This window comes from Schistocerca cancellata, chromosome 3, assembly GCF_023864275.1.
Source record: "Schistocerca cancellata isolate TAMUIC-IGC-003103 chromosome 3, iqSchCanc2.1, whole genome shotgun sequence".
In the NCBI taxonomy this organism is placed as follows: Eukaryota; Metazoa; Arthropoda; class Insecta; order Orthoptera; family Acrididae; genus Schistocerca; species Schistocerca cancellata.
In genome coordinates, this window is record NC_064628.1 from 700,022,069 (window position 1) to 700,045,833 (window position 23,765).

Below are 23,765 nucleotides of genomic sequence, written 5' to 3' on the forward strand. Positions count from 1 at the left end.
TGCTATCCTACCGTAATCAGAAACATGCACTATGAATGTTGCTTTGGTCATTAAGAAACTTCATTATCGTTGCCAGTTCCTTAATTCTTTTACTGTTGTATATTTCGTGTCAAATGCCCAACTACACAGCAGACAGCATTCACAGAACGCGCAGTTTTCACACTGACGCGTAAACAAGAACGATTACGCGTGACAGGTGCGTCTCAGTACAGGAATAATGCCCTTTGTGCTCTGTAACAGAATCCATTACCACGAGAAACTGATCGAGACAAGAAAGTAGCTCTTGTAAAAGAGTTTAATCTAGCGAGCTGTTGTTGCTTGAGACCGATCTCCGACTGATATCCATGCATTGTCGGTAGCGGCATTTCGCCGCTTTCATACCACGATGCGTCGCTGTCAAGGTGGAAGATGATCCCACACGATACTAAAGCGTCTTCATTTTAATTCTTAATAAATTTTTGTATCATCTGTTTACGCTGTCTTTAAAACAATGTCGCTCACGCTAATTGCGCTCCATTTCTATTAGACAGTGTCCAATCCATGCTAGAGTCTGTACATCATGATCGTGGCTGCAACAGCTGAAGACGAAACTGCTAAAACGCATCTAATTATGAAAGGAACGTAATGTACTGATAAAATATTTCTGTTTGTTTGTTAGTTATAAAATTGCTTTTGATTGAATCAGTACACTATGCATTTTTGTTAAGCATTCTCATGTCACTTTGTTAAAAATTTAAGTAAGAACAAGCTTTCCTGAATTTTATGCAGTTTTGTTAAAGAGGACCTTGGATCTTATGGCCTCAGTTGCGACCTGTGTGAATTAATTGAAGGCCAAGAGTTACCAATATCGACTTGTATCATCAATGCAGAAAATGGTACACGAACCATCCTGCACTACCGCAAGGACTGGCCGGAGGCATCTTATGAAGCATTCCTGAAAATCGACCTCTCACAGTACTCTTGGATTCATTTCGAGGTACGATTCCTTATACAAAGTGTCCTCGTGAAACCCTCCTGATTTCCAAGTGCAATTAAAAGAACTGCGAGATATAGATACTTGCGACTTGCAGCATCATGTAAATTAACATTAACCGGTGAAATGTCTAGAACACATGTGCACAGAAGTATGTTTGGGGTGATGGAGGTTTTGCATCCACAATTCTTCTGCGGAGATCGCCAAGGTCACATACAGGCGAGGCATACACAGTCACTTTCACATAATCCTACAGGAGGAAATGCTGTACACCTCAAGTATCTATGCCTCAAAGTTTTTTCAAATTCAAATGGCTCTGAGCACTATGGAACTCAACATCTTAGGTCATAAGTCCCCTAGAACTTAGAACTACTTAAACCTAACTAACCTAAGGACATCACACACACCCATGCCCGAGGCAAGATTCGAACCTGCGACCGTAGCAGTCCCGCGGTTCCGGACTGTAGCGCCAGAACCGCTAGACCACCGCGGCCGGCTCAAAGTTTTTTTTAATTGTGTGTGGAAATCAGGGAGGCTTCATGTGAACACCTCGAATTTCCTTGTACATATGTTGATGCATAATTAAAACCCTTTGATCGTTATTTGACAGATTTCATTACCCACTGGAACAGCTGTTGATCTGAATCTGTCTATTTTCAGGGGCGTAATATAGATGAAGTAAAGAAAATGATAAAAAGAATTGTTGAATGGAACAACGAACATGCCGAAGGCTATGGAATAACAATATCTATTGAAGTGGAGAAGAAACGAGACAATTTACTGGAGTTAATTCCACTTGGAGATCTTGTAATCATAAGCAAAGATTTTGCTAGGTTACAGGGATTTAACACGATGTCTCAAGCGGTTGATGGTCTCTTTGGACTCCTGAAACATGGGTAAGCCTTGTTCACTGATCCTCATAAACTGAATTGATTGTATTTTTTCTGTATCACATGATCGTCTTTCAGTGACTCCGAAACACGTCAACATTATTCTTGAATAAAAGTAAAGCGTAATATGTTCTGAAATTCGCAAAAACACAAAATATCCACTGAGGTATTCAGTAGGAGAAGCTAAGTTCAAATATCCACCCGAGCAGCCTAATTAGATTTCTTGCGGTTTCCCTAAATTGCTTGGGTGAGTGCATGGATAATTGTTTGACGGGGCCATGACCAAGAGCCCTCTTCTGCCTCTACCTCTGCATCAGAGCTAGCTCTCCAACTTTAAAAACCGTGACGTCAAAGGTACGAGAACGTTAGTTACAACCTCACGAAACTACGCTCTACAGTTTTGGAATGAACAAGAATATTATATTCAGTACACAAAAGTCAGTGATAACTGGGGAGTTGTCTAGAAGTAGAAGCTCAGTAAAAGAGTGTGGACAGAAGGGAAACAATCGATAACTACCATTGGTGCCTAATTGAAGGTATAGCAGAGTATCAAGAAATGGAGGGATATAATAGAGTAGAAACAACTAGGATAAACACAGTTGGCTAGTGGAAACTGGAAGTACAGTGAAGGTAAGTATGGTAAGAATGACTTAGTGTGCATAAAGTGCCGTTACTCACCTTCATTAGTTGATAGTTCGCTGCTGGCAACACACTGTGCTACCACCTCACCTAATGTCTCTATAGTAAATATCACACTTGCTAAATGGTTCTTCAAATGGAAAATACACAATTGCGAATATTTATGAAATAGGTAATGCCCCCTTTTGAAGCTGCTTCATAAGCCTTCTCAAAACTTCAAATAATTTGAAATATCTGGTATAATGTATATGTTATTAAAATAATCGGCTGATGCGAGTAATGGTGTAAAGGGAGTACCATCCTAGTTATGAAATCAAATTAATTAATTGATCAATTTCAATTAATTACCCACCTCCCCCGTCCCAGATGACGTCATGGATTTTCCCAGCTGGCACATGGGTCCCTGCAGCCACCCCTCCACGTCCTGTCCTATTGGCGGGAATTTCAATTCTTGGTAGGAAATTCAACAACGGTGGGAATTTCAAAATGAGACGAATTTCTTTGTCCCAAGGCTTTGCTGACGTCCCACCCCACCCACCCACCTGAGATTATGCGGCAAATTCAAAATGGCAATGCCCTTTCCGGGACTCGAACACCAGTCCTTCTCGGCAGAAAGCCCAAGTGTATCCACCTACACAGAAAAATAGTCAGTCTCTATCCAGATGCAGGGGAGGAAAGTTAAGTCAGTGTACTTTATTTGTTTTGGGTGGGAAATAGAAGTAAAGATCAGTCCTAATTGCATAATCATAAAGATTGGTCCTAATTACACAACTATATGCATAGTGCTATACATGGAGGGCCTAAAATCGAAATGCAGCTCAAAAATTGACGATGTCTTACAATACACAATACCACTCGAAATTAGCAACAGACATACCCAAAATAAACTATGCATAGGATGATCCCTTTACTTACAAGTCGAAATACATCTCTCTGCTCGACTTGTGGACTGGCAGGAAAAAGGCTGGAGTGGAAGGTACTATCTATATTTTTGGCAGGAAATGTTCTCAACTGATACGATGTTGGTGTTGGACAGAGAGGAGTTTAATAAGTGTATTAGCTGGAAGCATACAGCTGAGGACTGTATCTATAACCTCATATATGAGGATTGAAAGGATATGATAATGTAAAAGCACAGGGGAATACTTTTCAGTAAATAATGGTAATGCAGCGGGTGATGATGAATTTCACAACTCATAGAGACTATTCCCAGTGCTGCAGTGCCTCTTTATTTCTCGGCAACTTCACCCTATTCCGCTGCCTCTGAGAGATCACCTTGGTATAGCTGCTGTGTAACTTGTACACTGATACATAAAAGAACAGATAGGGCAGCAAACCATCACTGAAGTTTTTGGAAGGCCAGTATGTGGTACTACAACTGATGAAAAATACTTCAGTGATCTAATTACACATCGAAATTGTCATGTAAAAACCAGCACTCATACACAACAGATCATAATGCAACACATGTACTGGGAATTGAGAAAAATCATTGCAATAACACGACTTCCACAAAATACGACTCCAAAAGATCACTCCAGGAGAGAGGATTGGCAGCTGCAAGCGTGTTCTCCTCGATGTGTGGTCACGAACTAACCAGCTTACAGCCAGTCTTACTTTCCATCCTACCACCCCACATCCCTCCACCTCCTCACCATAGGTATAGATACAGTCCTGGTCTATCATGACGCTGATGGTCCACAAAGAGACCCATCTGGTGGCAGAGTATACTGTCTCCTGCGTGCGGAAATCAGTCACAGATGGACAAAAGACTTAAGAACAGGGCGCTTCCTGCAAGCTGTTGAACTTATTTCTCGGAAAGACTGAACCTCCTGGAACAACAACGAAGTTCCGGAGAACTCTACAGAGCGCTTTTTCTAAAGTCCACTGCCATGCACCCCTACCATCCACCACCTGCCGCCAACTGCCTTAGCTGAGACCACAGTCTTCGGCCATCTGTAGCCAGAGGGATCGTCTCTGGTGGAGCAATGGCTGAGGGCGGTCAGCAGGCCACATCGTGTGTTGGTTGTCTGAAAGTGCAGCTGCAGCAGCACTTTCCCTGCACGACTAATTGCTTCTGCAGGCGAGAAACATTTCAGTGTAACAGTTGTATTTATGAAACTTCCTGGCAGATTAAAACTGTGTGCCGGGCCGAGACTCGAACTCGGGACCTTTGCCTTTCGCGGGGAAGTTGGTAGAGCACTTGCCCGGGAAAGGCAAAGGTCCCGAGTTTTAATCTGCCAGGAAGTTCTTGCGACACATGTGTGTAATTGCCAAAGTTAAGAAGAATATAATAATTCAAATCCCAAAGAAAGCAGGCGTTGACAGATGTGGAAATTACCGGACTATCAGTTTAATAAGTCACGGCTGCAAAATACTAACGCGAATTCTTTACAGACGAATGGAAAAACTGGTAGAAGCCGCCCTCGGGGAGGATCAGTTTGGATTCCGTAGAAATATGGGAACACGTGAGGCAATACTGACCCTACGACTTATTTTAGAAGCTAGATTAAGAAAAGGCAAACCTACGTTTCTAGCATTTGTAGACTTAGAGAAAGCTTTTGACAATGTTGACTGGAATACTCTCTTTCAAATTCTGAAGGTGGCAGGGGTAAAATACAGGGATCGAAAGGCTATTTACAATTTATACAGAAACCAGATGGCAGTATAAGAGTCGGAGGACATGAAAGGGAAGCAGTGGTTGGGAAGGGAGTGAGACATGGTTGTAGCCTCTCCCCGATGTTCAATCTGTATATTGAGCAAGCAGTAAAAGAAACAAAAGAAAAATTTGGAGTAGGTATTAAAAGCCATGGAGAAGAAATAAAAACTTTGAGGTTCGCCGATGACGTTGTAATTCTGTCAGAGACAGCAAAGGACTTGGAAGAGCAGTTGAACGGAATGAACAGTGTCTTGAAAGGAGGATATAAGATGAACATCAACAAAAGCAAAACGAGAATAATGGAATGTAGCCGAATTCAGTCGGGTGATGCTGAGGGAATTAGATTAGGAAATGACACACTTAAAGTAGTAAAGGAGTTTTGCTATTTGGGGAGCAAAATAACTGATGATGGTCGAAGTAGACAGGATATGAAATGTAGACTGGCAATGGCAAGGAAAGCGTTTCTGAAGAAGAGAAATTTGTTAACATCGAGTATAGATTTAAGTGTTAGGAAGTCGTTTCTGGAAGTATTTGGATGGAGTGTAGCCATTTATGGAAGTGAAACATGGACGATAAATAGTCTGGACAAGAAGAGAATAGAATCTTTCGAAGTGTGGTGCTACAGAAGAACGCTGAAGATTAGATGGGTATATCACATAACTAAGGAGGAGGTACTGAATAGGATTGGGGAGGTGTCTGTGGCACAACTTGACTAGAAGAAGGGATCGGTTGGTAGGACATGTTCTGAGGCATCAAGGGATCACTAATTTAGTATTGGAGGGCAGAGTGGAGGGTAAAAATCGTAGAGGGAGACCAAGAGATGAATACACTAAGCAGATTCAGAAGGATGTAGGCTCCAGTACGTACTGGGAGATGAAGCAGCTTGCACAGGATAGAGTAGCATGGAGAGCTGCATCAAACCAGTCTCAGGACTGAAGACCACAACAACAACAACAACAAGTATTGTACTTGATTGATTGTAACAAAACTCATTAATACGAGTTGTTTGATTGTATGTCTAGCGAACCGAGTAGGCAGAATTCCTAGACACAACGCACCTCATATAAAGGAGCGTCTATTAAAAAAACACAATCGTGATGGCAATAAATACAGTCTTGTTTCCACGAAAATAAGTGCAGTTCGTTTGCTTTTAGTTTTATGACCAAAATCGGTATAGTTTAGAGCATTCCTCATATTCAAATTATAAATTGTCATACATAAGGGTGTTACATTCTTTTCACACGATTGAATCATCAATATAGAATGACATCAATATAGTCATTCTTTTAAGTTCAACTGCAGTCTCTCTTCCACCTCCAGTTGTTCTGTGACATTCAGCCGCATGGAAAAAAAAATCTACATCTCTACCGTCGATTACAGATGACAAAACCGCAGAGGTCGGAGCTTATTTCATGCCTTATTTCATCTCTTAGGGGTAGAAATGGAAAAATCCCTTCTTAAACGACTCCTACAGTATAAGATCACCATCCTCTGCAAATTTGAAGTTTCTGTCCTTAGTGAGTCAGTCATTCGGGACATTGCCTTTTATGTATAGAGAAGTTCACGGCCCAACAGTCACACAGTTGACTGGTGTACCAACTGAGAAGATTTAAAATTCGTTCACAGCGTGTAAAATATTTCGTCGCGAAAACTGACACTAATGAAAATATATTAAAATACACTCCTGGAAATGGAAAAAAGAACACATTGACACCGGTGTGTCAGACCCACCATACTTGCTCCGGACACTGCGAGAGGGCTGTACAAGCAATGATCACACGCACGGCACAGCGGACACACCAGGAACCGCGGTGTTGGCCGTCGAATGGCGCTAGCTGCGCAGCATTTGTGCACCGCCGCCGTCAGTGTCAGCCAGTTTGCTGTGGCATACGGAGCTCCATCGCAGTCTTTAACACTGGTAGCATGCCGCGACAGCGTGGACGTGAACCGTATGTGCAGTTGACGGACTTTGAGCGAGGGCGTATAGTGGGCATGCGGGAGGCCGGGTGGACGTACCGCCGAATTGCTCAACACGTGGGGCGTGAGGTCTCCACAGTACATCGGTGTTGTCGCCAGTGGTCGGCGGAAGGTGCACGTGCCCGTCGACCTGGGACCGGACCGCAGCGACGCACGGATGCACGCCAAGACCGTAGGATCCTACGCAGTGCCGTAGGGGACCGCACCGCCACTTCCCAGCAAATTAGGGACACTGTTGCTCCTGGGGTATCGGCGAGGACCATTCGCAACCGTCTCCATGAAGCTGGGCTACGGTCCCGCACACCGTTAGGCCGTCTTCCGCTCACGCCCCAACATCGTGCAGCCCGCCTCCAGTGGTGTCGCGACAGGCGTGAATGGAGGGACGAATGGAGACGTGTCGTCTTCAGCGATGAGAGTCGCTTCTGCCTTGGTGCCAATGATGGTCGTATGCGTGTTTGGCGCCGTGCAGGTGAGCGCCACAATCAGGACTGCATACGACCGAGGCACACAGGGCCAACACCCGGCATCATGGTGTGGGGAGCGATCTCCTACACTGGCCGTACACCACTGGTGATCGTCGAGGGGACACTGAATAGTGCACGGTACATCCAAACCGTCATCGAACCCATCGTTCTACCATTCCTAGACCGGCAAGGGAACTTGCTATTCCAACATGACAATGCACGTCCGCATCTATCCCGTGCCACCCAACGTGCTCTAGAAGGTGTAAGTCAACTACCCTGGCCAGCAAGATCTCCGGATCTGTCCCCCATTGAGCATGTTTGGGACTGGATGAAGCGTCGTCTCACGCGGTCTGCACGTCCAGCACGAACGCTGGTCCAACTGAGGCGCCAGGTGGAAATGGCATGGCAAGCCGTTCCACAGGACTACATCCAGCATCTCTACGATCGTCTCCATGGGAGAATAGCAGCCTGCATTGCTGCGAAAGGTGTATATACACTGTACTAGTGCCGACATTGTGCATGCTCTGTTGCCTGTGTCTATGTGCCTGTGGTTCTGTCAGTGTGATCATGTGATGTATCTGACCCCAGTAATGTGTCAATAAAGTTTCCCCTTCCTGGGACAATGAATTCACGGTGTTCTTATTTCAATTTCCAGGAGTGTATATCTGCCTTAATAATGTGAGGAGAGTGTGCTCTAGCGACAAGGTGTCAGAACGAAGTTGCTATATTGTCCCACATGAGCAAAACTCCTTAACATCAGACCATGACTTCTGTGTGAAGAGGAAAGCTGTCAGGTCCGTGGTGATGATACTGTAAATATCAATAAAACTGTTACATCTCCTTAGGCTACTGATCATGGTGTTTACTCCCTTGTAAGAAGTCGCTGTTTTTTCGTGCGCATTTTCATGTAGCAAGGCGTGGATGGTAACGCTACATTCCGCTAATGAAATTATTCATGTCGTTTTTACTCGATCTATTTCCTAGTGAGGCATGGCCGAATGTGACAAAACCGCCAATACTACTAATAAGCAGGTCTGACACGGGAAATGTGATTGAGAATATGTACGTTTCCGACTTAAAACGACGTATAAAATCCGTCAATTTCCTAAGAGATAGATACGTAGTCTCCTGACTCCTTTGAGTTGGTTTATAAGCAGGTCACGCGGCGGATATACATCGACGATGCCTTCATAGTGAGGAACAACTCGGGCACTTTCTAGGACATTAGAATAGAATAGAAAGAAGTAGATTTAACATCTTAAAGTGTGTCGCCCTAGTAATTAAGGTAGAAAACTCGCGGGGTGGTTGTATGTCAGACATTGGACTTATACGTCCTGCATTAGAGTATTAAGAGCATTGCATTTCGCACGACTAATACTTTGGAAACCATATGGCTTTAATAATGTAGAATTTTTAGGTGCAGAACCATGTAGCTTTAGGAGTGTATGTATCTACGATCATTTGTATGTATCTACAATCATTTCTCTCTTGCCAGTACCATCTTGGTACTGACTCCGGAGACTGTAATAATACTCCAGAACTGTTCGCACAGTTGATTTAAGTACAATGTTTCAAACTCCATCCATCTGGAGCTCCATTATGCATAAACTACATGTTTCTTCTTAATCATCTGTTATATCACCACAATACTGTCATGTCTAATATACGCCCATAAAGTGTGCTAACCTGCTCGACATGCATGCATCTGGAGAGATCTTGTGCACTTGGATGGGTGCCGTGAGTCAGATTGGTGCGGAACAGCGGTTAAAGACTCAGCTCACTCTGTTCCTTCATGAGACAAAATGGTTCAAATGGCTCTAAGCACTATGGGACTTAACATCTGAGGTCATCAGTCCCCTAGACTTAGAACTACTTAAACCTAACTAACCTAAGGACATTACACACATCCATGCTCGAGGCAGGACTCGAACCTGCGACCATAGCAGCAGCGCGGTTCCAGACTGAAGCACCTAGAGCCGCTCGGTCACAGCGACCGGCCCTTCATGAGACATGGAATGTAGCGGATGAAGTACCCTCCTACCCTGGTCAGATAAAAATTAAATCGGCGGCAGTGTTGCAGGGAGGGTTGGTCAAGGACAATGCAGCGAGATCTTCCATTCTCAGACTTTATGATATAAATGCAAGAATTCTCTGTGACTCCCATCCACACAGGGAAAAATGGCCAATCGTAATCGTAAATTCCGCACTATGATCAATGTGCTAGATGTACGTAGATAACCTAATTGCATCATCTACCTGCATTGACAGTGTAGTATATGGTACTCGCAAAGTAGTGGATGGTGGTTTAGCGATGATACAGAAATTGGGAAGCATTCTGCTGTGTCACTGGCTGACGTTGAAATTATGGGAAAACTGGTAAAATTGCTAAAACTGATCGTGCTATCAACTGCTGTGCTTATTACAGTACATCATCCCATATCGGCGGTGTCTTTATGCTGTTGATTACCACATAGTGACGGACTGACACCACGTGTCTGAGATAGAGAGAGCCTTGGCAGAACACTGGGCATCTGCTACTTGTTGCTGTGGTATTTGAAGTTCAATGTAGAGGTCATCACCTCCGAATAGCTGTTTGGAGACGTTCCTCAATGCTGCAGGCTCGTCCTATTTCCATATGCTGTAATGACCATCACATTTTTTATTTTTAGCAATAAGATAACAGTACCCATTTGCATTTCTACTATCCGATGCATGTTGTGAACAGCTCCTTGTGGGAATCGTCATCACCGGAACAGTGATCATGTACATATCTATTATGAGGATGTAGTGCTCTTGGCCTCTTCGAGACGGAAGAGCTGGATATCTGTTACCTGTTGCTGTAACACAAGAATCTTCTATTGCGAGTGATAGCCTGCTGAATATACTCTTCTTTCCTGTAGACGTGACATAGCTTTACGCACAAACTTCGGTCCATGAAAGCGTGTTATGGAGCAATGATAGTTGATGTCAGCATGCTGACGGTATTTGTTTTTTCATATATCGCAACAGAGACGTGGTAAAACGTTACACGGTGACGTTAGGAGATTTTATTACTAGGAGAAGTATGGCAGGTTAAAGTTTGAATGCAGATAGTTCACAGCTTTTTTCACCTGTTCTGGATGTTACAAAATGACGAAGAGGAGTGTTCCTAAACGTAATAAATGGCTGTATAGATACTGATCTGTATTGGTATTTCATGCGTCTGAAATGAATGTAATGCCATCGAGCATGACAATCTATAATCTGAAAACGCAGAATTCTCTCAAACTACACTGATTTTGCTCTTAATACTAATACAAATCGGCCGTGTCTATTCTCGTCGAATCATGATTGTTTTTATTATTTATCGTAACGATTGTGTGTTTAAAACATGTTTACCACATGTTTACTCCATAACCTCTAATTATAAAGTACCAACCACTTTAATTATAGTTCGTTGTGGAACCTGCAAATGACAGTGTTTTTCCCGACGTGTGAGTAGATTGCGTGAAACAGGCTGTTCTGTGACGGCCAAATTGCTTAGGAAACTACAACAGAAGAATATGCTGCTATTGCGAATGATGGTCTGTTGGGTGTGGTTTTCTTCTTCGTTAGGTGACATTGGGAGCTTCTATTATAAGGCACGCTTTCAAGATTTGTGCAATGGTAAAATGGGGCCTGACAAATGTTTGTAATACCCATGTGCACGACAGTTATTTAGAGACACCGATTTGAACGCCAGGGATGCTCTCAAGCCATGTAATTTTGTCCATCAACCTTAAAGAAATCAGTTACCATAGATATTTCGTTCGACTGTATGCTTTTTTTCCTTTGCAGTTTAAATTCTCACTGTTTCTTTACTCCAATGAAAGTTTCGAAATAACGAGAACATTCTGCAGTGATCGGTAGTTTTCGCAGCAGAATAGCGGAAGTTTTTTCGATTTTACACAGGGTGAACATTTATAGGAGAAGTGAGCCAAGTTAATACATCTGTCAGATGTATTGCTATAGAGCTCCGATATCTGCAGTTTGGTCATCTGTATCAGCGGCAGAGCTGTAGATTTTTTGTGTGTCATCGAATGTCATAGAATAACAGGAGGCGGGAGAGAGAGAGAGAGAGAGAGAGAGAGAGAGAGAGGGAGAGAGAGAGAACGTTATGAATTGTATCCTGCAGTCTAACGTAAAAGAAGACTGCAGAGATGTCATTCTGTGTTGATAATTCAGCCATCTGAAAAGAATGTAACGCCCTTGTGCTTGACAATTTATAATTTTAATATGAGGAATGCTCTCAAACTATACCGCTTCTGCTCATAAAACTAATAGAAAATGAACTGTGCCTTTTTCGTGAGCCGCGCGGGATTAGCCGAGCGGTCTAAGGCGCTGCAGTCATGGACTGTGCGGCTGGTCCCGGCGGAGGTTCGAGTCCTCCCTCGGGCATGGATGTGTGTATTTGTCCTTAGGATAATTTAGGTTAAGTAGTGTGTAAGCTTAGGGACTGATGACCTTAGCAGTTAAGTCCCATAAGATTTCACACATATTTGACATTTTTTATTTTCGTGAAAACAAGACTGTTTTTTATTGTCATCATGTATGCGTTTTTTTAATAGATGGTTCCTTATTTGAGGTGCGTTGATGTTAAATACAATTGTTATACTGAAATGTTTCTCGCCTGCGGAAGCAATCAGTCGTGGCAGTGGAAGTGTTGCTGCGGCTGTACTTTCAGACAACCAACACACGATCATCATTGTTCAGGGAGCTGTCATTTATCTCGCTTTTTTCTGTGGCCTGCTGACCGCCTTCAGCCATTGCTCCACCAGACACGATCCCTCTGGCTACGGATGTAGACAGATTGTAACCTCCCCACAAAAATTTCAAAGGACAATTATTTAAATGTCAATGGACATAGAGCCAAGTGTAACCTCCCCGTAATTATTTTTAAATGATATGAATTGAATAAAAAATGCAAATAATCCCATATGTTAGCTTCCCACAGTAATAAAAGTCAATGATAATAAAAATGTGCAAAAATGTTAAGTCCCCACAAAATTAACGTTATGCTAAACCTGATAAATCTTATAAGGCCAGCTGCGCTAACGTTAGGCCCTGTGCAATAACCAGCGTGATAAATTGATTCTTGGAGGAAAAGCAAAGGAAATTTTCTTTCAATAAAATGATTGTTTTGTTAAAATGCTTGGTTTGAAAACAAAATTATTATTGGGGCGATTCTTGAACAAATTAATTACAATTACAATACATTATTAGCTGAGCGCAAAGCTGCTTCATTACCTTATTTAACAATATACCTCGTCCTGAATCTTGACCATAGAGCCATGTCGACGCCCGCCGACTCCTCACACACAACTGCGCCTGTCTCTCGCGCGCTACTAGCACTGACTACTACTCTCCAACTGAACTCTCGCGCAGTCAAGCGCAGACTAGCAACGATAGATAACTCTCTGGTCAGAGATTCTCTCATGGCTCGCCATCGCTGTACTGAATACATACGCGTTTCAAGATGAGACTGTGGCCTCAGCTATGGCAGTCGGTGGTAGGTGGTGGATGGTGGAGGCGGGTGGTAGTGGATGTTGGAAGAAGCATTCTGGAGAGTTCTCCGGCCTTTCGTTGTTGTTCCAGGAGGTCCAGTCTTTCCGAGAAGTAGGTTTAACAGCTTGCAGGAAGCGTCCTGTTCTTGAGTCTTTTGTCTATCTGTGACTGATTTCCGCACATGGGAGACAGTATATCGCTGCCACCAGATGGATCTCTTTTTCGACCATCAGCGACAGGATGAGGAGATGGAGGGATGAGGGGTGGTAGGATGGGAAGTAAGATTGTGTTTAAGATGGTTAGTTCGTGACCGCACATCGAGGAGAACACGCTTGCAACTGCCACCCCACTCTCCTGGTCTGATCTTTTGTAGTCGGTTTTGTGGAAGTCGTGTTATTACAATGATGTTTCTCAATTCCCAATACATGTATTGCATTATGATCTGTTATTTATGAGTGCTGGATTTTACATGACAATTTCGATGTGTAATTAGAATACTGAAGTATTTTTCATCAGTTGTGGTAGCATGTATTGGCCCTCCTAACACTTTAGTGATGGTTTGCTGCCCTATCCCTTCTTTCTATGTATCAGTGTAAAAGTTACACAGCAGCTATACAAGGGTGATCTCTCAGAGGCAGTGGAATGGCGCGAAGTTGTCGAGAAATAAAGAGGCACTGTTTATTTGAATTTTGAGCACCAGGGCTGCAGGACGATTGTCGAGCAACGCAGCAGCAGGCGTCTGTAGCGAACTCTTCTCGCTTCCCGAGCACGGGGTCCCGGGTTCGATTCCCGGCGGGGTCAGGGATTTTCACCTGCCTCGAGATGACTGGGTGTTTGTGTTGTCCTCATCATTTCATCATCATCCAGGAAAGTGGCGAAATTGGACTGAGCAAAAATTGGGAAATTGTACGGGCGGTGATAACCACGCAGTTGAGCGCCCCACAAACCAAACATCATCATCATCATCATGTAGCGAACTCCGATGTCAAACAGCGAGACACACACACGGTTAGAGAAAAGAGGTGGTGGTTGGGGTGCGAAGTTGTCTCCTGCACTGTGAATTGACCAGCCATTTCAGAAACACAAACAGCTCCAGCACTGGAAATTGTCTCTATGAGTTGTGAAATTCATCGTCAGCCCATCCCGCTGCATCACCATTATTTACTGAAAAGTAATCCCCTATGCTTCTCCATTATCACATCCTTCTATTCCTCATAAAGGAGGCTATAGACACAGCCCTCAGCTATATGCTTACAAGTAATACTCTTATTAAACTCCTCTCACTTCAGCACCAACATCATGTCAATTGATCACACTTCCCGGCCACTACAGCTTTTATCCCTCCACTCCACAAGTGGGGCAAAGAGATTTATTTCTACTTCTAGGTAAAGGAATCATCCTATGTAGAGGTTATTTTGAGTATGTCTGCTACTAGTTTCGAATGGTATCGCGAATTTTTTTCCTAGCAGATTAGCACCAATTATAAGACATCGTCAATTGTTGAGGTGCATTGCGATTTTAGGTGTTCCTTGTGGGCATATGCATATAGCTGTGTAATTAAAATCGACATTTATGATTAATTACGTAATTAGGACTGATAATTACTTCAGTTTTCCAGTCAAAGTAAACAAAGTACACTATCCTAAACTTCCTTTCCTCGTCTGGACAGTGACTGACCATTAATTACCCTGTGTAGAGGGGTACACTTGGGCTTTCCACCCAGGACTGGGGTCTGACGCCCAGAAAGGGCACCGCCAGTTTGTATTTCCTGACAATTTCCGAGCTGGGGATGGGATCGGACGTCAGCAAAGCCTTAGAACAAATAAATTCGCGCCATTTTGAAATTACCACTATTTGTTAAATTTCCCGCCAAAATTCGAAATACGCCCCAAAATTCAAAATTACCGCCAATAAAGAATGTAGAGGACGGAGTGGGGACCCACGTGCCAGCTGGGGACAACTTACGACGTCATCTGGTGTGCTAGGAGGGGGTAATTAATTTATCAATTAATACATTTTATTATAATTTGATATTAAAATTGGGGTGGTATTCTCTTTCCTCAGCTACTAACGTATACGGGATGTTTCAGGCACAAACGAACACACATTAATAGGCAACTGTTTCTGTCTGAATGGATTGGCGTACCTAATACAGTGGCACAGTTTCCTATTTACTTATTGCTCACTCACTTAAGTTCCACAAATACGTCGCCCAGTCTACATCGATGAACAGTTTAATGCATTCAAGCACAGCTTTATAAAACTGAATGTAATGGACGTCTTCTTAAAGAGCTCTCTATTACCTGTTATCTGCTGTATGATTTTCCTACACATGATCCCAAGTTCACTATCTAACTTAGGTAAGCTCTCTGACAAATAACTATAATATTTTCGTGCGAAAAAGTCACGAAAAACTGCCGCTAACTCTATACCAAACAACACGTATTTATTTAGAATGTGTAGTTCTTGGTACAGACGTTACTCTTCTATTTTATTTATTTTTTTATAACTATTCGGTACATTCAAACTACTTCCTCTCACTATCAGTCGGCATTCGTACGAGCCATTGACCTTCCGATTACCTCTACAAAATGCAGTCCGTTCACAAATGTTCACACCGCATCCAATTATTAGAGTTGATCATCAAAATATTAGACAGTTCTTTACTTCTTCATGACCTAATGTCTCTACACAGAACCTATCATCTAAATCGGCTGGTAATGATCACATTCACTTTATGATTTCGTCTGTCACATTGGTCGTCACCAAAATACATTATTGAACACCAACGTTAAACAGTTTTAGAGCAGCAAGGAGACACATCTTTCCTTAAAGAAAATGGATGCCGACTCCTCGGTAAATGGTCTTTTTGTCAATATCCCGCATTCAGAATATGGGACAGTGTTCTTTCCTGACTGTCCAACTATGGCCAGTGAGCATTGTCGCAGCGCTCCTATCAACAGGTACTCATCCTGCATGGCAAACCATGAACCTTTTTCGAATTTTTCCAAATTATATGATCACAGAAAGCCAGAAAAATTTCAAATAACAATATCTTTACATGTCTGAAGGACTGAAATAAAGGTATTACTTCGTTGGTTGCTCCACGAAATGACTTTCATACGGTGGTTATAATCCATTTACCATTGCACAACATTATGTACAATGCTATACATACTCAAATACCTACAATTTTAAAATTTATTCCTTATGTACACTCTTTTTACTCCTCTACACGTTCTGAAAAAATAATTGTATTTTAGTGCCTGTTAATCGTCAATAACTCGAAATGAAAAATAATCCGAAGTATTTGCCCTAGCAAAAGTGTCACTTTTGTTGCTAAAAGCCGTGTTATGACTATTTAAAATGCAGTTAAGCTAGATTTTTTAACTACGACATGTGTACTGTGTCACAATAGTGTCATCAGGCAGAGATCCTTTAGGTAAGATTGACGATTTCGAATTTCAAGTAAATTTGTATATTTTAGTAACTTTCAAAGTTATCAGCTTGAGTCTTGAAATGTGAACTACTATTACTATTTGAAAGTATTGCATAAAGTTGTATGGCAATCAGTTTACTGAAAGAGGCAGAAAATTAAATTGACTGGTTCGAGTATGGTTTAGCTATTCCATACACTCTTGCACTGTGACACACCATGCAACACACACATTGCATAGGAACACAATTCTTGGAATATCTTTCCACACAACATATACATGGCGATCAATGTTGCCTCTTTATCGAAGCCGATTTGATAACATTTTTCCTCACAAGCAACATAAGAAGGGCAGTCAAATGAAAACGAAACAGATGGGAAAAAATAAGAAAACTATTTATTATTTCGAAAGTAATCGCCATAACACATTTATCCCACTATGAGGCAAGACAGTCAGTGCCTTTATGGAAAAATGTTTGCGGTTGCCTATGGCAGCATGATTGTATCCAGGTGTCCACCTCTTCGTCCAAAACAAATCGATGGCCACAAATGCCTTTGTTCAAGGCTCCTGAAATATGGGAAACGCATGGACAGAGGTTGGTACTGTATGGAGGATGTGTAAGTGCACGTTTACACTGCCTGTGATTTCGTCATTTGTACAGTGACTTGAGAAAAGATGAGGATAAATTTTGGAATTATTTCAGAATGAGTACAGAGACATTTGATTATATAGTGTCGTCTGTTTCAAATAGATTACAGAAGCAAAACACAAATGTCAGAATGGCTATTACCCCTGAAATGAAAGTTATGATCACCATCAAGTAAGTAAACAATATTAAGTTTACAGCAATCATTTTATTATGAAAAATTTACGAATTGTGATAGATTCAAACTTTCTTTTAATAAATTTTGACGTAGTTGACAATGAGAAGTAAAATACATCACAGTTCACTCACTTAAGTATCAAAGTTTTCAGAATCTTGGTGGCTTGAAATAACAATGTCATCAGGTTGAATTTCAGAAATGACTATTTCATTTTGCAGATATCCAGCAATTATGATTTCAACTGGATTTTCAGGTGCATAGGGTAACATCAACCAATGTGCAGTGGAAGTGGTTGATTGTTCCAATTCTTCCAAAAGAACCTGCTGAATTTTTATCCGGGCTCTCAACTGAGCTGTTGGTGATATTTCTCGCATTGCTGGGTGGGTGAGGGAGGAGGCATCGAAACGCTACCCTCTGAACTTACAGTCTTGAAGAGCTGGCTTGGTTGGTTTCATCAGGTGAAACACTCTCTCTCTCTCTCTCTGTCTGTGAGAGCTGGTGAAAATGGTACGTCGTCGTGTGCGTCGTCGTGTTGCGATGCTGTTCTTTTACTGTGATGAACATTAGTCTTCGTCTTCCGTGGCGTCATTACGTCAGTCAGAAAGGTCATTAGCTCGGACCACGGCCAATTGGATTGGAAAGGCGGCATGCCACCTTCGTCTCCTGAACGTTCAGCACGAGTTTTTTTGAGTTCAGAGCGGAAAGTGTCACGTAGGTTATTCCATTTATTCTTCAGTACCTCGCCTGAAAATATAGACGTGAAAATATGCGAAAATAATTAAGTACACTGTATACTTAATACAATTTTTGTCCTTAGCACATTAACTGCAAATCCTACGGAGATCCTACACATCCTTCAATTACGCTAATTTCATTCTTTTTCATATATTTGTCGGTTGGGATGTCTTTCCATGCACTGTCACAATCGTTTCCGATGGGTCTAACTACAGTCGCACAATGTGTGCATGAAACGTGCGCCGCAGTATGTGAAATTCTGAGCCCTGTACACCTGCCTTCTCCTACTATACCACTGCTTCAAACCGCTGCAAAACACATGTATGCCAACTGGAATTTTCCGAATTGTGTGGGGGCCATTGAAGGGTAAGCATTTTCGGGTTAAATGTCCCCCTCATTCTGGGACAATGTATTACAATTACAAAAAAATATTTTTCGCTTGCTTTACTAGCTGTAGCCGATGCTAATTGCAGATTAATAGCAGTTGACATTGGAGGCTATGGCAAGCAACCAGATGGTGGCACATTTAGAGCAAGTAACTTGTACAATAATATTTTGAACGAAACTGAAAACTGGCCTCCACCGAAAGAACTACCGGGTACTTCAGTAAAAGCCCCATTAGTGTTGGTTGGAGATGAAGCCTTTCCACTACTGGAAAACTTAATGCGCCCTTTCCCTGGACTGTCACTGACTGAGGAAGAGAGATTATTTAACAGGAGGCTATCGAGGGCTAGAACGGTAGTAGAACGCACTTTCGGAATTATGTCCAGTAAATGACGTCATCTCCGAAAGGAAACTGAAACTTCTGTAGAATATGCAGACATTATTATTCAGTGCATCTGCGTCTTGCACAATGTAATAATCGATAAAGATGAGCCTGACATTTCCCTTCAATTGTCTATTGACCAGGACAAAACAGAACACAGTGCTTTAGCAGCATGCTTCCAAAATGACAGAGCAAACAGTAGTGCTTCAAGAAGCGCGAGGAGTGTCAGAGGGGCCTTCAAAAACTATGTCAACAGTCATCAATGCAAATATATTTCATGTCGAAATTATCAAATACTGTAACTATTGTGAACGTCATTTCATTATCAAAATACTGTAATAGTATCTATACACAATTAAAATTAGAAAATAAACGAAGTTGTTTGTGTTACTTGTTTCTTGGAGTCTTGTAGCTATTTATTTTACTTTTTTGTACTTACTGTCTGTTCCACAATCTTCAGCTATTTCATTCCATGCTTAATGAACAAAATCCCTATTGTGGTAATATTTATTTTCTGGTCCCACAACACGGGGCGTTCACGTACATTGTTAATTAGTCTTTCGACGTCCATCGCAAGCAAGCAATTACTCCAGACGCAAGCACAAACACGCAATCGCTCCAAACACTCGCGCGAAACGCAAACTCGGCTGCGACTACAGGGGAGTCATCGCACCGCATCACATCGCTCGGCCCAGCCTGCAGTCTAAACGGGCACCGCTCTGTTGCCACTGTTAAACCAAGCCTGCCCATTGTCACGCGATTTCAGCGCGTCATCGCTCCGCTCGGCTCGGCATCGCATCGCGGGCAGTGTAAATTTAGCCTAAGGGCTTCCCAGCGAAACTTCCGCAGCGTGGGTGGGCCTACATCTCACCAAGGCTGTTCCGACTACATTGCAGAAATTTCTCTGGGAAGAACCTGCACATCCTCCATACAGTACCAAGCCCTGCCCATAAGTTTTCCATATTTCAGGAGCCTCGAAGAAAGGCATTTGTGGCCATGGATTTGTTTTGTACGGAGAGGTGGACACCTGGATACAACCATGGTGCCCTAGGCAACCGCGAACATTTTTCCATAAAGGCACTGACCGTCTTGTCTTACAGCGAGATAAATGTATTAAGCGTTATGACGATTACTTTTGAGATAATAGACTGTTTATATACTTTTTTCCGTCCGTCCTGTTTGCATCTGCCTGGCCCCTACTTAATTTGTCGCTACCGGGCCCCTTCCTGGCCCCCACCCTCAGACATCAGTTTTCTTTCCTTTGGTTCATGATAAGACCGTGAAAAATAAATCATAATCTAGTGATCATGGAAGCAGCTCTTTTTTTCTTTTAAAATACAAACTACACAGCCATTTCTTTGCAACATAAATAAATTTCTAAACCTTATTATACGAGTGCTAAATATTGAGAGAAGAAAAAAAGTCGTTTTCATTTAAGGTAATTCTTGATATCTTAAAAGCTTTTCTTGAAAATTTTTTGTTATTGTGATTACCGGGTGTACCATCATTAATAGGGACAACAGACATATGTGGAAGTATAGAATAACAGAAATCCACTGATCATGGACCCAGAAATATTCAGTTTCCGAGATAATTCCGAATATGTAGTTACGAGCCACCACTGATTCTGTATGATATATTGTCCTACTCAGTGGAAATGTAAAATTTTTCAATTAAGTCACCGTCTAAATAGGTTCTAATTTCACCGATGCACAACGCTGGGGAACGACATATAATGCGCCAATTTAGTCCAAGATGGATAGCACAAACAACTTGTACCTTGGCCTCCAAGATACCTGACTTCAATCCTTTGGATTTTCCTGCTTGGAATCATCTCAAAAGTGAAGCGCAGAGCATTCCCATTGCTATGGTTGAAGAACTGGGGCAGCAATTGTATAGTCCTGTCAAGATTTACGAGATGCTCCAGGGGTGTTTGAGAGAATTCGTAGCTCACTGCAGACAGAGTGCAGAACTGGCTGAAATTGTGAGGACGATGGGTGGAATACCTCCTTAGCAACAACAAGTGTACTGTAATTTGTAGTATGTAATGTGGGAAAGTAATTGCCTTTCTTGTAAAGGTAGGCCTTAGGTGAAGTCTGAGCCAAAGCGGATGGGGACTTAACAGAAAAGTTTACATTTCAAATGTGTTTCTACTAATTAGGACGATATTTCATGCTGAAATCAGTGGTGGCTTATGACCATACTTTTGCAATCATTCCCAAATGGCTCGTTTGCTGCCCCATGTGTACTGGAAAATTTTTGAATACACTCCTGGAAATTGAAATAAGAACACCGCGAATTCATTGTCCCAGGAAGGGGAAACTTTATTGACACATTCCTGGGGTCAGACACATCACATGATCACACTGACAGAACCACAGGCACATAGACACAGGCAACAGAGCATGCACAATGTCGGCACTAGAACAGTGTATATCCACCTTTCGCAGCAATGCAGGCTGCTATTCTCCCATGGAGACGATCGTAGAGATGCTGGATGTAGTCCTGTGGAACGGCTTGCCATGCCATTTCCACCTGGCGCCTCAGTTGGACCAGCGTTCGTGCTGGACGTGCAGACCGCGTGAGACGACGCTTCATCCAGTCCCAAACATGCTCAATGGGGGACAGATCCGGAGATCTTGCTGGCCAGGGTAGTTGACTTACACCTTCTAAAGCACGTTGGGTGGCACGGGATACATGCGGACGTGCATTGTCCTGTTGGAACAGCAAGTTCCCTTGCCGGTCTAGGAATGGTAGAACGATGGGTTCGATGACGGTTTGGATGTACCGTGCACTATTCAGTGTCCCCTCGACGATCACCAGTGGTGTACGGCCAGTGTAGGAGATCGCTCCCCACACCATGACGCCGGGTGTTGGCCCTGTGTGCCTCGGTCGTATGCAGTCCTGATTGTGGCGCTCACCTGCACGGCGCCAAACACGCATACGACCATCATTGGCACCAAGGCAGAAGCGACTCTCATCGCTGAAGACGACACGTCTCCATTCGTCCCTCCATTCACGCCTGTCGCGACACCACTGGAGGCGGGCTGCACGATGTTGGGGCGTGAGCGGAAGACGGCCTAACGGTGTGCGGGACCGTAGCCCAGCTTCATGGAGACGGTTGCGAATGGTCCTCGCCGATACCCCAGGAGCAACAGTGTCCCTAATTTGCTGGGAAGTGGCGGTGCGGTCCCCTACGGCACTGCGTAGGATCCTACGGTCTTGGCGTGCATCCGTGCGTCGCTGCGGTCCGGTCCCAGGTCGACGGGCACGTGCACCTTCCGCCGACCACTGGCGACAACATCGATGTACTGTGGAGACCTCACGCCCCACGTGTTGAGCAATTCGGCGGTACGTCCACCCGGCCTCCCGCATGCCCACTACACGCCCTCGCTCAAAGTCCGTCAACTGCACATACGGTTCACGTCCACGCTGTCGCGGCATGCTACCAGTGTTAAAGACTGCGATGGAGCTCCGTATGCCACGGCAAACTGGCTGACACTGACGGCGGCGGTGCACAAATGCTGCGCAGCTAGCGCCATTCGACGGCCAACACCGCGGTTCCTGGTGTGTCCGCTGTGCCGTGCGTGTGATCATTGCTTGTACAGCCCTCTCGCAGTGTCCGGAGCAAGTATGGTGGGTCTGACACACCGGTGTCAATGTGTTCTTTTTTCCATTTCCAGGAGTGTATTTTAATATATTTTCATTAGTGTCAGTTTTCGCGACGAAATATTTTACACGCTGTGAACGAATTTTAAATCTTCTCAGTTGGTACACCAGTCAACTGTGTGACTGTTGGGCCGTGAACTTCTCTATACATAAAAGGCAATGTCCCGAATGACTGACTCACTAAGGACAGAAACTTCAAATTTGCAGAGGATGGTGATCTTATACTGTAGGAGTCGTTTAAGAAGGGATTTTTCCATTTCTACCCCTAAGAGATGAAATAAGGCATAGAAGGGTTTTTTGAAAATATGACGCTATTAATGCAGTATTGAAGCTAGAGCTACGGAAATTGGCATTTGGTTACTCGATCAGAAATAAAGAAATACGTGTTTCAGCATTTTTGGAAATTTGGTCCCTATGGAGGTGAAATAGTACGTGATTTTTTTTAAAAAAGCAAATCATTATTAAAGAGCTACTACAGCATTTTTGAAAATACAGCTAGGAAAATAAAAACGTGGCTTTTCGGTTAGAAATAAAAAATACTTATAATAAATGAAAAGCGATTTTCACTTATTATAATGTTGTTCTACCAACAACCAACGGAAGATTCAGTTACTATAAAGAAAACTTGCTTTAGTGGTTTTAGAAATTTAACCCCCAAGTGGGTGATATAAGGGACGCAAATTTTTATGAAGATATTTCATCACGAAAGAATTTTTTAAGCCAGATCTAAGAAAGTTTGTATTTGACTTCTTGGTTAAGAAAAGAATATGTATTTCAGTGATTTTCGAAATTCAGCTCCTAAAGGGGTGAAATACGGGATGAAATACGGGATGAAAATTTTTGTGAAAATGGTTGTATGGCTTTAATTAGCGTCCAAATTTTAGGAGATGATACAATTTGTGAACAACATAAAAATTCGGTTAGAAGAAAATAATAGAATCTGTGCAGACCATATAATCTGCATGGCCGAAGCAGTGGGGCGCTAAACCAGTGAATGAATAAATGTCGGTACACCACACTATTTGCTGCAAGATGGTATTATATTATATTTGGGCAGCACAACCGTTTCAATGTCGATGACGACTTCCATTTATTTAATTGGTGTATGATACCTGAGCCCTGTGTAATTGACTCTACAGGAAAGTATTGGCGAGTGACTTCCTGTTGGAGGTGGATGGAGGTGTAGACGATGTAGGTAGTCAACTTGTT

General features: G+C 42.8%; 1 protein-coding gene across 3 annotated transcripts in view; it reads left to right on the forward strand.

Moving 5' to 3' along the window:
• The window catches only part of LOC126176960 (ketohexokinase-like), a 120,811-nt gene that overhangs the window by 84,130 nt on the left and 12,916 nt on the right, over nucleotides 1-23,765 (forward strand). For all 3 annotated transcript variants that reach the window (XM_049924169.1, XM_049924168.1, XM_049924167.1), the window contains 2 exons: nucleotides 769-976; nucleotides 1,634-1,869. In XM_049924169.1, coding sequence (XP_049780126.1) covers nucleotides 769-976; nucleotides 1,634-1,869 — 444 coding nt within the window. The remainder of the gene's footprint in view (nucleotides 1-768; nucleotides 977-1,633; nucleotides 1,870-23,765) is intronic.